This window comes from Arvicanthis niloticus, chromosome 29 (genome assembly GCF_011762505.2).
Source record: "Arvicanthis niloticus isolate mArvNil1 chromosome 29, mArvNil1.pat.X, whole genome shotgun sequence".
Classification (NCBI taxonomy): domain Eukaryota; kingdom Metazoa; phylum Chordata; class Mammalia; order Rodentia; family Muridae; genus Arvicanthis; species Arvicanthis niloticus.
The window spans coordinates 20,994,106-21,011,996 of NC_133437.1; the positions used below are offsets into that span (position 1 = coordinate 20,994,106).

General features: G+C 35.9%; 1 protein-coding gene across 1 annotated transcript in view; it reads left to right on the forward strand.

Moving 5' to 3' along the window:
- The window catches only part of Ankrd31 (ankyrin repeat domain 31), a 162,627-nt gene that overhangs the window by 46,409 nt on the left and 98,327 nt on the right, over positions 1–17,891 (forward strand). Inside the window, exons 6-9 of the mRNA XM_076927219.1 lie at positions 1,180–1,223; positions 4,401–4,955; positions 6,988–7,268; positions 7,816–7,892. Of these exons, the coding sequence (XP_076783334.1) occupies positions 1,180–1,223; positions 4,401–4,955; positions 6,988–7,268; positions 7,816–7,892 (957 nt within the window). The remainder of the gene's footprint in view (positions 1–1,179; positions 1,224–4,400; positions 4,956–6,987; positions 7,269–7,815; positions 7,893–17,891) is intronic.

A 17,891-nucleotide genomic window follows, 5' to 3' on the forward strand; every position in this document is an offset into this window, starting at 1 on the left:
GTAAGACTTACACTCTAACCACAGTATCTAGTGCCACTAGAGGGTCAATGCTGGGTGGATTTGGTGGGGGTTGGGTGTGATCCCCTAATTCCTTTTGCCCCCACATGAGGTATTCACATTTAACTCCAGATAGCTAGAATTCATTTACGCTCTATTACCTACCATAGAGGAAATGGTAACTCTAAGAAACTAGTTATAAATCCTCCCTCTATAATTATAATCCAACAGAAATAGAGAGGTTTGGTTTTAGCTAAACTAATTCCAAATAGTTACAATTCTGGTTGGATTCACATTGTTTATCACTCTAATTGGCCGTTAGACCTGGGAGAGTGAAGCCTAAAAATGAGGCAGACTAAAGTCTCATGCAATAGCCAATGTTATTCAGAGTATCAGATAGTTTATACCCCGAGGATTAAGACAGGTCACATGAGTAAAGTTCTCATGAGTTCAAACTATATATAATCACAAGAACAAGTTTCATATGGCAAAACATGTTTTTCCATAGAGGAATATAAACAAATATCAATAGCCAATTATAATGAATAATCTAAACTAAACTCACTTCCATCCACGACACCTGGGAGGAACTAGAAAGCAGGTTCCAAGAACAATTCCATGTTCATTTTTTGAAGAAACATGACTCTTTTCAAGTTCACAAGACTCTTGTCTTGTTTTCTTGGAGTTTTCTCATAAGCACTCAGAATTTTCTTTGCACAACTCCAATTCCATTCATCCATGGACCCTGTTCCAACACCACATAATTTCCCACTCCTCCCCTTCCTCTTTGAAATAAAGAACCAAAGTGTCTGATAGAACCCTGGTTAGTCTTGATCTCATTGTGTAGCCTAGGATGACTTCAGACTTCGGACCTCTCTCCTCAGTGCTGGGTTATAGGCCTGGGCTGCACCACTACTCCCAGGTTAAGGGTTCGTGGAGTCCCAGGCATAGAATCCAGGGCAAGCAGTCTACCAGTTTTGCTATATCACTAGCCCAAGAAGTGGAGAGTTTTATTATTTTCTAAACAATAAGTTTATATCAACAAATTTATTTATAACATGCTTGATATATCTGTTGAAGTATTTAAGAAAGCTCAAGTTTTATTGCTAGAAAGTGCTGATCAAAGAGAGTATACTTTGTGTTTTAATAAAGGTTGAATAAATACATATTGTTCTGTTCTAGGGCCTGAAGCTGAAAATTGTGAAGATTTGCCACATTCAGAAAAGGTTGGTTTATGTAACCAAGATTGGCTTTGTAGATTGTGAATTTAGATTTTTAAAAACCATCTTGATTAAAGTTTCAAGTGGATTTAGACTCTCTTCTAGGACTAGATCACATTAATAGCTAGAAATCTATTGCTTTTTGTACGTTTTTTTTTGGGGGGGGGGGATGTTGATACAGGATCTTTCTTTATAGCCCTGGATGTCCTAGACTTTGCTCTGTAGACCAGAGTGGCTTTGATCCACTTACCTCTGCCCCCAGAGTGCTGGGATTAAAGGCATGCACTCCCACTATTCGGCTATAATATATTTGAAACTATAATATAATTACATCATTTCTCCTACCCTTTCCTGCCTCCAACCTCCCCCATGCACTCTACTTGCTCTCTCTCAAATTCATGGCCTTTTTAAAAAATTGTTTTTACCCTGCATATATGTAGGCCTATAATCCCCAACTCTCAGAAGGGTCAGAAATTCAAAGTTCAAAGTCATAGGTATGTATGAGTTCCTGTGTATGTGTTTCTATTGCTCGGTTTGTGTAATGTTACCAGAATGTGTATGACCTCAGAGCTGACTCCCTAGGGAAGACCATTTCTTCCTCTCTTGCATTTCCCAGTTGTCTGTAGTTCCTTGTTTAGTGCTGAGAACCCACAAACTATCTCCTTCCATGTTAACATGCTCAGTGCCGTCATCATTGCTCAGATCTTCTCAGTGAGACTTTCTGGGAGTAGCCTCTCTGACATTCCTAGGAGACAATCTCACAGGAAACTTTTGATTTTCTACCTTTATAATCTTTCTTCCCTCTCTTCTGCAATGATCCCTGAGCCTTAAGTGCAGCTGTTAGCATGTAGATCTATTGATTGGGATTAGGTTTACACAATCTCTTGTTCTCCACATTTTAATCAGTTTTGTTTTTCTGTAATTTTTCTCCTTTTGTTGCAAAGAGAAATTTTTGATGAGGGGTGAAAATTACACTTAAAATTTTAATATCAAAATTTTAGGAATTATGCTGGTTTAGTGAAGTGGCACATGTAGTGTCTTGTTTAAGATCCATAACTCATTAGCTCTGGATATTTGTCTAGAACTCTTGTTGAACAGGTCTTATATCCAACTAGAGAGCTATTGGTTGCCACCAGTGTATGAATGCCGTAGGACTGCTGTGCCATGCTGGTCATTGTTGTAGTTCATAGCTGTCATTGCTGGGTAGGATTAGTAGTTCCTTCCCTGCCTTGTAACCTTGTATGGTGCCTTCTGGTGCCCTGAAAGATATTCCTTGCAAGGAGAAAGTTTGCCTAAAAATTTGTTCATGTCTATATTCTTCCTGATCTTTAATAATTTTGGTAATTTTCTGATGTGTGTTCCTTACCCACTATGACAAGTCTCTTATACTTTGTTTAGATTATTTGTGTGCCCAGATGATGATGCATAACCTTTTTGTTTTTAAGGTTAACCTCATTTCTCTAATATTTAAGGCTTGCATTCTCATTGTCTTGTTGCTAATGTTTTTCAAGGGCCTGCTTTGTCTTTGTTTTCTACTTGGAGCTGTGAATTGGCTCTGCCCACAGTGAACTCAAATCCTTTTTCAAGATACCAAGTAGCTTTGGCCCTCCCAGGCACACCCTATCTTATCTGGCTACATCATCTCAGTGTGCCTCCAGTTACCAAGCTTTTTTGCTGAACTTTCAAGCCAGAGGGCAGGGAAGTAGGGATAACATTTTGAGTGAATGTGGCTTCAAAAAGTACTGACAAATAGATGTTTCAAAGAGTTACTGTGAGAGCCAGGAGCAATGACTTCTGGCCTGGCACCTTATTGTGTTTGAATAAATGTATGTTGTTATTATTTCCCTTCTTCACAACTCATTCATTCATCCTTCAAGTTTCCTTTCCTTTGGATCCGTGGCAGGTAACTGGTAAAATTGCTTCTTCTAAAAAGTAATTGCTTCTTCTCTGATATTTTTCACAGGTTATATCAATATTTCCCAACAGATCATCTAGAAAAAAAAAAAACTTTTAAAACCTTTGGAGAGCATTGTATCTTAGATCTTTACATGTTTTGAAAAATTTGTACAAAGAAACTTGATTAATTTTCTCTCACCAAAATATTTTCAGAAAAACTAGTAAAAACCCTTTATTGCGCCCCCTTCCATGAAGGTTACTGTTACATATTGTTCCTGGTACACCTTAGTGTCTTGGATTTTAAAAATATGAAATGACTAAATAGCAGGGAACCCTTGAGATGTGACTCAAATTATGAGTAGGAATCATTTCTTAGATTTCTTATCTTAAAGAAAATTATAGTTAGCATTACAGATAAATAAAGATATCTTATTAGGTTCTGTATGCTATAGACATGGGATAAAATGGTACTACATAGAATATATTAATTTTTTTACTTCTTTTGTTCAACTTAGAACAAATTATTAGCAGTCTTAGGAGATGATAATGCATACTGCCAGAGATGTTGTGGGAGGACAGCCAAAGTGATTGAAAACCATAAATTTCAATACCTATAAAGTACATTGTTTTCCTGAGGAACATAGTAGCTAATTAGGATAGCAACTTTAAAAGTAATTTTAATATTGGACATTCAAAGCTTTGTAAGAACAAATGCAACCTGTTAGGGTATTGCTCTTGAAAATAACTCCCTGGGAGAGCTGTGTTGTATGTTTTTGTTGTTTAAAACAGAACCTTGGCTTGTTAATTTAGAATCAGGATTTATAAAATTATGTACACTTGCATCTTCATTTCTTCTATTTTCCTTTCTGATTTCCCGTTCTTTTCTCATTTCACATTTGCACATTCATTCAGAAGGTGAAGTGGTATCAATTTTATAATTTTATGACTGATAGAAATATTTGGTGAGAGTTTTATAGCATTACTTAAGCTGTGAAATATTGAGGTCATTTGTTAATTTAACTAACTAGAACATCTGTCTCTTTTGTTGGAACAGATAATTAAAGCTTTGTTGAAGAGATTATTTGTCTTCTGTGATCCAGCCAATGTTGCTCTTGGTCCATTTAACCACTCTTGGTTGAATAGTTTGCCATGTATTTAGGCATTATTAATTTCATACAGGGAAATAATACAGATGAAGTCAAAAGTTGGTAAAAATAAATTAATATCAAAATGAGCTCTAAATCTAACTTTAATTTTAAATATTGCTTTGTTTTATGTAACTCACAGGAACTAAGTGAAAACTCAGATTCCCCTGAAGTTAGTCTTCTCTCAGGGACTTCTCTTACTGCATCTGATTTGCTTGCGTTAAAGGAGAAATTAACAGAGCCAGTGAAGACCTTAGCGGTACCAAACATGTTTTCTGAGCCTGGAAAGGAAGTAACACAGACCATGACATCTAAAGAAACCAAAGATGAAGAAAGCTCTCTTGAAACATTTGTGTCTACTTTAGAAAAGTTACTAGAATCACCAGAATGTACCCAAGAGGAAAGGCTGCTTGAAAAAATGAATGACTTCAATCTTCAAGAGTTGTTGAACACATTGAGTTCTGTATCTGACCCTTTGGATGCCTTGTCAGCACATGATAGAGATGTACTAGAAAACAAGGCTGATGCTGCATTGCCAGCTAAATTGCTGGCAACTGTTAACACATTGCCAGGTGCTAATGTGGCACCCATCTGTCAAGGACAAGAGAAAAGCAGCAGTGTTAGTGGTGGAAATGGATGTTTAGAAGTGCAGTCCACCATGTCTCATATTGATGAAGATTGTACACAGATAGCACAGGTGAATTTGCTGCCTTACTAATTATTTAAATAGTTCAGATTATCCAGGTTGTAGAACAACCATCTATCAGTAGGACAGATGGTTATATAAAATATAAATATCTGAAGCTAATTTTTGTAGTGACCTGTAATAATCTTTAATGTATTAAATTTTAAACATCTCACCAATTACCAACATCTAGAAGATATTGGTGAAAGATAACTTTCATATATAGATTGTCCCATTTAGAAGTACTGGGTAGAGTTTACAAGGAGTTAAGTTAAAATTATTTTCTCCCCAACTTCCATAAGAAGGCATACCATTAATTTTTTAGTATAATAGGAAAGAATTTCTTACCAGAAATTTCTCTTTGTTTAGAATACCACTATATTTACCTGAGTATGAAGTAGATACTGAGACCTGTAATTGGGAGTAATTTGGGCTACTAAATGTGGAGGGAAGAATTAAACCTTCTTTAAGCCCTATATGGAATACGAGTAAAATGCCATAGCTTGTGGTTTTAGAATTCCTACAGTGTTATGCCTGGAGGCGTTGTAGATGTGTGACAGGTGCCAAGTTTCCTTTTCGTGTTGACAGTTTGTATTCTCATTATTAGAAAATTACTTAAAGGCAAGTATGGTGGTACATACTTGTAATTAGAGAGGCTGAAGAAGCAGGGTCAACAGCAGGAGTTCAAGGCCAGCATGGAGCTGTAGTAACACCCAGTCTCAGATCAATCAAAACCAAAAAGAACATATCGTGCATTGCAAGACTGTTTAACAGTATAGTAACAAAAATCTTCTATAGATTTACTCTTTAAACATTTATAACAGTTTGGTGCATCTTCAATGACTTCTGTTCCATGTAACTTTATTTTATTGAAATGACACAATATAATACAAGATACATTGCAACTTATTTTTAAATATGTTGCTCATATTTTTAGTGTGAAGAAATTTAGCACTTTGAAACCTTTTATGAAATGATATATAAATGTATTATATAAATATAATTTAATCAATTAATAATAATATAAACTTAGATTCCCTTTATTTCCTCTTAGCTATTAACAGAATATTCCATGTACATACCCAGGAAGATTTAGAGAAGATGAGTTTTTGTTGCAGCATATAAACCTGGAGTAATAACAATGTAGTCTGGCTGTCACTTCTCAGATAGACACTATAGGATTAAGAAATGAAAACAAACATTAATTAAGGAGATAAAGATGATTAGACATTTCCTTGTTCTAATATAAGGACTATGACTAAAATATAGAAAATATGATTAATATTGGTAAAGTAAACACAATTTTTAGCAAGTCTTCAAGTGTAAGATGAGAAACATTTTAAATAGTAAAAAGGAAATTTATGTAGAACAAATCACATCAAATACTCTTACTCAGCTGTGATTAAAATGTTCAGTACTTTATTTGAGAAGCTTTGCATCTGGATACATAAATGAGCTCAAGGTTTATGAGGTACATGTAAAATGTAAATATCTTCATAGACGTTAGATCGATAGTAGGTTTTCAAGGAGAAATTAGAAGAATTCATGACATACCATTGAGCTTTGAAATATGGAAGTTATGTATCACTTTGTCCCTTTAAATGTCTTTGCTTCTGTCAAGGAAGCACACAGACTATTAATCTGGTCTTTGTTATGTTCTTATATAGGTGTCATATTCTATATGACTTATTTTCTACCAAATTAAGCACCAAAGGGACCTAATATTTTCCTTCGAAATTTAAAGTTTAATATCGATGAAAGTGATTTTAAAGTCTTTGATTTTTTTCTTTCTTTCCATTGCCCCAGGTCTCCCTATGAAGTCCAAGCTGCTCTTAAACTTAACATTCTCTTGCCTTAGTTTTCCAAGTGCTGTGTCACCAAGACTAGCTGCTTATGTTTTTATAAGCTTACAATCTATGTTCTTTTAAAATACGACTATAGATTTTTCATTGTCTTCATATATGCTTATAAATTAATAGAGGAGAAGATAAATTTAACTTTTTCTTTTAATGTTGTAACTATTTATGGGTATATATCTTTATAGAATATAGAAGACCCAAAACCATTTAGATTACAAATATTGTCTCATGAAAATGCCACCTCTTATGAGCAACTAAACAAAAAGGAAAATTCGGATCCCATGAAAAACACCTCTACCCAGGAAACACCTCATGTACTAAGAAGATCATCTAGACTGGAAAAGCTGAAAGCAAGCAGAGATGTGGTGTATACAGATGTTATATTGAAGAACCCAAAAAGGATTTTATCAAAGGCACTTAGCTGTAAGGATCGAATAAATAGCATATTTACAACTGAGAATTTCAGGTATGCTAGTGAATTATATCTTTTTCACCAGATATGCTACAAATCTAATCAGTAATTGGGTGCTGGAGGATGTTAGAGGCAGTGTCAACTTACTCTTAAGTAAAAAGCATTTTTGTGTTGCTGGTTTTTATTTTGTAGTTTTAATTAGTGCCCTATTACACAGCAAGTCCCTTTACTCCTCACACCCCTATAGAGGACCTGCCTCTTTTCCTTACAAGGTGAATACAATGTATAGTGACATGCCTTCTTGGAGAGTAAAGGATAGGGCTCAGAATCCCCACATTTGTAAGTAGCTACACCTAATGTAATGGAACTAAGAGCCTGCTATGGGCTGTCTCTCAGAATTATCTACAGCTTACTTAGGTTCTACCTCCATGTGTAAGTTGTTTTATCAGTTGAGAATAACTCAGTAACTATCTTTGAGGTTTCAATTTTTTGTTAAAATTTCATGTGATTTTCCATGAGTGCTTGTAGAAAACATTGCAGTTATTTAATGAGTCCATTTTTTAAAAAAAAAAATCAAGGATTCTGTTTTAATGATTGACAGTAAAAGGAAGAATATGCATTCATCAAGATTAAAGAATGAACAGATAAGGAACAATGGCCAACTTAGAATAAAGAATGGTGAGACATGTTTTAAATATTTCATTTCTTTAAATAGCTTATAGAAACAGAACTGAATAAGAGCAATATACAATATAATCTCAGCTTTACTGATGAGTTAACAGTTTCAGTGATGCTGTAGCATAAGTGGGATTGAGCTTAACGGCTTCCAGGGTGGGAGTATTTTTCATACTTTGTACTGTGGAAAGCAGCTAGAGGGTACTTTTACATTTGTGAGTATGGCTAACACAGCAAAAGACTGACAGTGCATACCAAAAATACTAGTAGAGAAAAGAAGAGACCAAATTATTAATTAACAAGTTCTGTTTCTATATAACCCATAATATTGAACTAAAATTTGTTACAATAAAATAACATAGAAACGCTGGTTAAAAGTAATAGTTGAGTTGACAAACTTGAAACATGGACTATAGATTGCATCTGTTTTGAGTTTTTTTGGATTTGAAAATAATACTCTTGATTGTATAAGAGAATGATTATTTTATTAGAAAATACTTCTTAAGTATTAGTGATAAAAGGTATATTGTATAATAATTAACACACTACCATCCCATCTATCTGTACATAGCAGATGATGGAGGGATGGACAAACGAACAGACAGATAGGTGAGTGGTTGAGTTCATGGGTGGATGGACAGAGGGAGGAATGGACAAACAGATAGGATAGATAAAAATGATTTAAAGTTGTGGCAAAATATTAACATTATTTCCTTTGCTTATTTTTCTTTTCTACTCAGATCAAATTCAGGGCTTCACACTTACTAGGCAAACACTCTACCACTTGGCTATATTCTTAGAACATTAGTCTCTTTACATACTTTTTTTGATAATCTGAATTATTTCACAATAAAATATAGACAAATTGAATAAACCAAAAAAACCCTCTCCAAATAGTATATTTCATCTTATATATTAACTGGATAAACAATGTAATATATATATACATATATATATTTATAATAATTATAGTGCTATCAAAAGAAGGTAAATATCACTTACTACAATAAACATGTCATACCCATAAGAAGAGGATTTTTCCTTCTGAGGGATTAAAAGGAGACTTGAACAAATGGAAACAAGGAACTGGTTCTCAATTAGATTTGGAACTTTAGATTGGAAAATTAGATTTGGAAGCTTTCTTCTCTCTCAGTTACTTCATAAGTGCATAGGACCTCTATTAAAAGTAGGTTGGGGGCTCAGTGGGGAGCTGAAGCATTAGCTCAGTCAGTAAAGTAATTGCCATACAAATACCAGGACCTGAATTTAATTTTCAGTACTGCAGTGGTTTGAATAAGAGTGGTCCTCATAGGATCATATATTTGAATGTTTAGTCACCAGAGATGAAAAGTGCTTGAAAAGATTAGAAGGATTAGGAAATGTGGCCCTTTTGGAATAGTTTCTCTGTATAGCCCTGGCTGTCCTGGAACTCACTCTGTAGACCAGGCTGGCCTCGAACTCAGAAATCCACCTGCCTCTGCCTGCCTCCCAAGTGCTGGGATTAAGGGCGTGCGCCACCACCACCCGGCCATAAATAACTTTCTTAAAGAAATGCAGGAGAACACAGTTAAAAAGGTAGAAGACCTTAAAGAGGCTACACAAAAATGCCTTAAAGAATTATGGGAAAATACAACCAAACAGGTGAAGGAATTGAACAAAACCATCCAGTATCTAAAAATGGAAATGGAAACAATAAAATCATGAAGGGAGATAACCCTGGAGATAGAAATCCTAGGAAAGAGATCAGGAGTCATAGATGCAAGCATCACCAACAAAATACAAGAGATAGAAGAGAAATTCTCAGGTGCAGAAGATACCAGAGAAAATATTGATAAAATAATCAAAGAAAATGCAAAATGCAAAAAGCTCCTAACACAAAACATCCAGGAAATCCAGGACATAATGAGAAGACCAAACCTAAGATTAATAGGTATAGAGTGAACATTCCCAACTTAAAGGGCCAGTAAATATCTTCAACAAAATTATAGAAGAAAACTTCCCTAACCTAAAGAAAGAGATGCCTGTGAACATACAAGAAGCCTACAGAACTTCAAATAGGCTGGACCAGAAAAGAAATTTCTCTCATCACATACTCAAAACACCAAATGCACAAAAGAAAGAAAATATATTAAAAGCATTAAGAGGAAAAAGTCAATGGCAGACCTATCAGAATTACACCAGACTTCTCACCAGAGACTATTCATAGTCAAGCTAGAAGATCCTGGGAAGATGTCATACAGACCACAAGAGAACACAAATGTCAGCCCAGGCTACTATAACCAACAAAACACAATTACCATAGATGGAGAAAGCAAGATATTCTATGACAAAACCAAATTTACACAATATCTTTCCGCAAATCTAGTCATACAAAGGATAGTAGATCAAAAACACTAACACAAGAAGGGAAACTACACTGTAGAAAAAGCAAGAAAGTAATCTTTCCACAAATCCAAAAGAAGATAGCCACACAGACATAATTCCACCTCTAACAACAGAAATAACAGGAAGCAACAATCACTTTTCCTTAATACCTCTTAACATAAATGCACACAATTCCCCAATAAAAAGGCATAGACTAACAGACTGGATACATAAATAGGACTCAGCATTTTGCTGAATACAGGAAACCCACCTCAGTGACAAAGACAGACACTACCTCAGACTAAAGGGCTGGAAAACAGTTTTTCAAGCAAATGGTCCTAAGAAATAAGCTGGAGTAGCTATTCTAATAATGAATAGAATTGGCTTTCAAAGAAAGTTATCAAAAAGGAAGGACACTTTATACTCATTAAAGAAAAAGATCTACCAAGATGAACTCTCAATTCTGACATCTGTGCTCCAAATACAAGGGCACCCACATTCATAAAAGAAACTTTACTAAAGCTCAAATCATACATTGCACCTCACACAATAATAGTGGGAGACTTCAACACCCCACTCTCAGCAATGGACAGATCATTGAAACAGAAACTAAACATAGACACAGTGAAACTAACAGAAGGTATGAACCAAATGGATTTAACAAATATCTATAGAACATTTCATTCTCAAACAAAATAATACACCTTCTTCTCAGCACCTCATGGTACCTTCTCCAGAATTGACCATATAGTCCATCAAAAAACAGGCCTCAACAGATACAAGAGGATTGAAATAATCTCTTGCATCCTATCAGATCACCATGGACTGAGGCTGGTCTTTAATAACAACAAAAACAACAGCCCACATACGCATGTGAGCTGAACAATGTTGTACTCAATGATAACTTGGTCAAGGAAGAAATGAAGAAAGAAATAAAAGACTCATTAGAATTTGATGAAAAGGAAGGCACAACATACTCAAAATTTATGGGACACAATGAAATCAGTGCTAAGAGGAAAACTCATAGCTCTCAGTGTCTACAAAGAGAAACTGGAGAGAGGATACATTATCAGCTTAACTGCACACCTGAAAGCTCTAGAATAAAAAGATGCAAACACAGGCAAAAGGAGTAAAAGGCAGGAAATAATCAAAGGGCTGAAATCAACCAAGTAAAAACAAAAAGAACTATACAAAGTATCACCAAGACCAGGAGCTGATTCTTTGAGAAAATCACCATAGATGAACCCTTACACGGACTAACCAGAGGACACAGATACAGTATCTAAGTTAGCAAAATCAGAAATGTAAAGGAAGATATAACAACAGAAACTGAGGAAATTCAAAAAAAAAAAAAAATCATCAGACCCTACTACAAAAACCTATACTCAACAAAACTGGAAAATCTGGATGAAATGGACAATTTTCTAGACAGATATCAGGTACTAAAATTAAATCAGGATCAGATAAACCATCTAAATAGTACCATACCCCCTAAAGAAATGGAAGCACTCATTAAAAGTCTCCCAACTAAAAAAAGCCCAAGACCAGCTTTTAGTGCAGAATTTTATCAGACCTTCAAAGAAGACCTAACACCAATACTCTTCAAACTATTCCACAAAATAGAAGAAGGAGCACTACCTAATTTGTTCTATGAAGCCACAGTTACACTCATACCAAAACCACACAAAGACCCAACAAAGAAAGAGAACTTCAGATCAGTTTCCCTAATGAATATCAATGCAAAAATACCCAATAAAATTCTTGCAAACCGAATCCAAGAACACATCAAAATGGTCATTCACCGTGATCAAGTAGGCGTCATCCCAGGGATTCAGGGATGGTTCAATATACAGAAATCAACATAATCCACTATATAAACAACCTCAGGGAAAAAAACAAACCATCATTTTATTAGATGCTGAAAAAGGCGTTTGACCAAATTCAATATCCCTTCATGTTTAACATCTTGGAAAGATAAGGAATTCAAGGGCCATACCTAAACTTAGTAAAAGGAATGTATAACAAACCAGTAGCCAACACCAACTAAATAGAGAGAAACTAAAATCAGGGAGTAGACAAGGCTGTCCCCTCTCTCCCTATCCAATATAGTACTTGAGTTCTAGCTAGAGCAATTAAAAAACAAAAGGAGGTCAAAGGAATACAAATTGGAAAGAAGTCAAAATATCACTATTTGCAGATGATATGAGAGTATACTTAAGTGACCCAAAAAGTCCCACCAGAGAACTCCTAAACCTGATAAACAACTTCAGCAAAGTGGCTGGATATAAAATTAACTCAAACAAATCTCTACTCAAAGGATAAACAGGCTGAGAAAGAAATTAGGGAAATGACACCCTTTACAATAGTCACAATATAATAATATAAAATACCCTTGGTGTGACTCTAACCAAGCAAATACAAGATCTGTATGACCAGAACTTCAAGTTTCTGAAGAAAGAAATTGAAGAAGACCTCAGAAAATAGAAAGATCTCCCATGCTCATAAACTGGCAGGATTAATATAGTAAAAATGGCCATCTTACTGAAAGCAGTCTACAGATTCAGTGCAATCCTCATCAAAATTCCCACTCAATTCTTCATAGAGTTAGAAAGAGCAATTTGCAAATTCATTTGGAATGGCAAAAAACCTAGGATAGCTAAAACTATTCTCACCCTGACCTCAAGCTATACTACAGAGCAGAAGTGATAAAAACTGCATGGTATTGGTATAGAGATAACGCAGGTAGATCAATGGAATAAAATTGAAGACCGAGAAATGAATCCAACACACCTATGGTCACTTGATCTTTGACAAACTAAAACCATCCCATGGAAAGAAGACAGTATTTTCAACAAATGGGGCAGGTTCAACTGGTGGTCAACTTGTATAAGAATGCAAATCGATCCATTCTTACCTCCTTGTATAAAGCTCAAGTCCAAGTGGATCAAGGACCTCCACGTAAGACCAGATACACAGAAACTAATAGAAGAGAAAGTGGAGAAGAATCTCCAACACATGGGCACAGGGGAAAAGTTCCTGAACAGAACACCAATGGTTTATGCTCTAAGATCAAGAAACAACTAATGAGACCTCATAAAATTGTAGAGTTTCTGTAATGCAAAGGACATAGTCAATAGGACAAAACAGCAACCAATAGATTGAGAAAAGATCTTTACCAACCCTACATCTGATAAGAGGGCTAATATCAATATATACAAAGAGGGCTAATATCCAGTATATACAAAGAACTCAAGAAGTTAGACTCCAGAGAACCAAATAATCCTATTAAAAAATGGGGAACAGACCTAAGCAGAAAATTCTCAATGGAGGAAACTCAAATGGTCAAAAAGCACCTAAAAAAAAAAAAATGTTCAACATCCTTAGTCATCAGGGAAATGCAAATCAAAATGACCTTGAGATTCTACCTCACACCAATCAGAATGGCCAAGTTAAGAAACTCATGTGACAGCAGATGCTGGCAAAGATGTAGAAAAAAGAGGAACACTCCTCCATTGCTGGTGTGATTGCAAGCTGTTACAACCGCTCTGGAAATCAGTGTGGCAGTTTCTCAGAAAATTGGACATTGTACTACCTGAGGACCCAGCTATACCACTCCTGGGCGTTTACCCAGAAGATGCTCCAACATGTAATAAGGACACATGCTCCACTATGTTCATAGTTGCCTTATTTATAATAGCCATAAGCTGGAAGCAACTCAGATGTCCTTCAACAGAGGAATGGATAAAGAAAATATGGTACATTTACACAATGGAATACTACTTAGCTATTAAAAACAATGACTTCATGAAATTTCCAGGTAAATGGATGGAATTTCATCCTTAATGAAGTAACCCAGTTACAAAAGAACACACATGGTATGTACTCACTGGTCGGTGGATATGAACCCAAAATCTCAGAATACCCAAGATACAATTCACAGACCATACAAAGCTCAAGAAGAAAGAAGACCAATGTTGGATGCTTCAGTGCTTCTTGGAAGGGGGAACAAAATATTCACAGGATGAAATATGGAGACAAAATGTGGAGCAGATATTAAATGAAAGGCCATCAGAGACTGCCTCACCTGGAGATCCATCCCATATACAGTGCTATTGTGGGTGTTGGGAAGTGCTTGCTGATAGAAGCCTGATATGGCTGTCTCCTGAGAGGCTCTGCCAGGGCCTGACAAATACAGAGGCAGATGCTCGAAGTCAACCATTGGACTGAGCATGGGGTCCCAGATGGAGGAGTTGGAGAAGGGACTGAAGGAGCTGAAAGGATTTGCAGCCCCATGGGGGGAGCATCAGTGTCAACTGGCCAGACCCCCCCAAAGCTCCTGGGAACTGGACTACCAACCAAAGAGTACACATGGAGGGACCCATGCCTCTGGCCGGTATGTGGCAGAGGATGGCCTTGTTGGACATCAGTGGAAGGAGTAGCCCTTGGTCCAGTGGTGGTTTGATGCCCCAATGTAGGGGAATGCTAGGGCAAGAAGGTGGAAGTGGGTAAATGGGTGGGGGAATACCCTCATAGAACCTGGGAAAGAGGGAATGGGATTAGATATTTCCAGAGGGGAGACCTAGAAAATATCCAATTTAAAAAAATTCTAATACCTAAAAATTTTTACTACTGATACTGGCTTTAAGTTTAAGAATTACTCACTGCAAATTACTATGTTAACAGTCTCAAAAGGAAAAACTATATAAATTATTTCAACAAATGTAAAAAAGGCATTTGGTAACATAATTCTCTTCTAGTTAAAAATTCTAGTAAAGATGGATGGATAAATGAGAGTTTCCCCAACCTGACAATGGGTACCTACAAAAATCGTATGAACTATTGTATTCATTGATGAAATAATAAATGTTTTCCCCTTGTCTTGGTTCGAATTTCTTTTGTTGGGACAAAGCACTATGACTAAAAGCAGCTTGGGGAGAGAAGGCTTTTAGTCTTGTTTTGCTTTGTTTTCTTACGTTATAATTCTCAGGCCACAATCTTTTACCAAGGGACAAGGCAGGAACTCAGAATCATAAGCAGAACTGAAGCAGAAGCCTTGAGAAAATGCTGCTTAGTTTCTTGTTCCCATGATGTGTTTAGCCTGCTTTCTTATGTAGTTCAATACCACCTACCCAAGGGCATCATCCACAGTGAGCTAGACCCCCCCCCCTACATCAATCATCAGTCAAGAAGATGTCCTGCAGACTTGCTCATAGGGCAATCTGGTGTGTGCATGTTCTTGACTGAGATTCCGTCTTCCCAAATGACTTAACTTATGGCAAGTTATATAAAATAAAATAACAGGATACCCTCTAATACCACTAATAAAAATATCTATTCTCACCTCTTCATTTGAACATTGTGAAGTTCTAGCTAATTATTATGTAGAAAAACAAAAATACTATAGTATTAGAAAGAAGAGTGTATTAGTTACAACACCACATTCATCTATGTCACAAATTTGATAGAATCTATAATAAAAGCTTGTTACCTCTAGATCTGTAAGCCAAAATTAACCTGGCTGACAGAACCATCTTTCCAGCCCTCTCTCCTGGCCCCTTCACTCCCCTCCCTCATTTCCTTTCCTTTCATTAAATTACTATGAGTCTATTTGTTTTCAAATACAAAGGACCTGCAACAGCAAAATGATTGAAAATAAAGTTTGAGAGCTAACATGATCAGACTTGAAGAATTATGTAGCTATAGTAGTAGTAGCAGCATAATGTTTGCATCAGGAATGGGAAATAGATCAAGGAAATAAAATGCCATCTGGAAGATACATGCAAAAATCTCCTAGTCCAGTATGAGAGTTGGCAATTTTTTACTTATTAATTTTTTTATCCCAGCCTTATTGGATGAGGTTCCTTTGTGTTTATATGGGAGTATATGCATATGTGCATGTGTCTATGCAGGTATGTGTGTATACACATAAAAACCAAAGGCTAATGGTGCATATTTTTTCCTATTGGTCCTTACATTTTTACTGAACCTGGAACTGTGTGGTTCTGCTAACCTACTGGCCAGTGTAGCCATACATATTATATGTGGAAGGATGTTTATATTTCAATGTAAGAACAGTACAGTAGTCTCTAATGTTAGCAATTAGGTTGGTGTTTTTAGTCTTTCTTTCTCTATTATTTCCCTCTCTTACACTAATTCCTAATAGAGGCAGCAAAATAAAAGGCAAATTAATGAAATTAATTTTAGATTAATTTTTAATTAAGACCAAACTCTTCTAGTAGTCACTTACCTTTATAAGGTTTTTTTTTGTTTGTTTGTTTGCTTGTTTTGATTTTCAAACAGGGCCTTGCTAGGTAGCACAGGATGGTCTGGAATGTGCTGTAAATTTAAGCTAGCTTGGAGCTTGTAGTTCTTTTTCAGCTTTTCTTCCTGCTGTGTTACAGGACTGTGACCATTTCTGCTTCTTCATTATCATGTTCTTATATGGGGTGGAGTGGGCAGAGCAGTTAACTAGATCAAAATTAGAAAAGCTATCATTGAAAGTTTCTTGAAATCAGGAAATCCATTGAGTGTCATCCCCAAGCAATGACTGGGTTTGAAGAATACATGGTAAGAGTTAGTTTTAGTATTCTAAGAGGCACAGTTGAGAATTAGTAGTTGTTTTGTGTCATTGGAAATGATTTTAAACATGTCTATCATGACTTAGTAAATAAAAACTATTGCAAAAATGGAGATCATCATTCTTTCCTTAATCTGAGGTTAGTTGTTGTCATTAAAGAGAAAATTTAACAAGGCCAGAGAGATGGCTGAGTGGTTAAGAATACTGACTGCACTTCCAGAGGACCCAGATTACATTCCTAGCACCCATAAGTCAGTTTACAGTTGTCTGTAACTCCAGTCTCAGGATCCAGTTCTCTCTTCTAGCCTCTGTAGATACCAGGCACATAAGTGGTACACACACATACATGGTGGCAAAACACCCATATAAGTACAAATAAAACACCAGAAAGATAATTTAGCAATTATAAAATTTAGCTATTCTGTTCCTGGGGTTAGTTTTTCTATCTTCCTCGTGGCACAGAGATAGTCTTATAAGACATGTTGTACAGTAACATTAAGTGTGATAATGTATCACTTTAGTAGATTTGTAAGATAATAGCCTATAGAAAAAAAGGATTGTTTTGGCCCATAGATTTGGAGGGTACAGTCCATGAATGATTAGACCCATGATGAGGCAGCACACCATAGCAGGAGCACCTGGTGGAACACATCTGTTTTATATCGTGGGCTGGAAGCAGAAGAGAGGGTCCCACTGTGCCCTTTGCAGACATGAAGACATGCCTCCAGTATTCTGACCACTTTTCAAGTGCTCTACCATCTTGGTAACTAAGGTCCTTTGGGGATGTGCAGCTAGATAATAGAGCAGATATTAAATAATTCTAGATTTAAATAATTATTTTCCCAGAATTTTTAGGAAAATCTGTCATCTTTTGTGAGCACTTTTATAAGGTTTTTATTAATATATGTTATGCATCAGGAGTTTTAGTTTACTATATTTAAAAACTAACACATCTTTAAATATTTTATATTTAGATGACATTACAATAAGACTAATGAATAAAATACTCTTTAATAACATAATACAACCACTTCTAATATTGACTAGATTTACCGTATTCT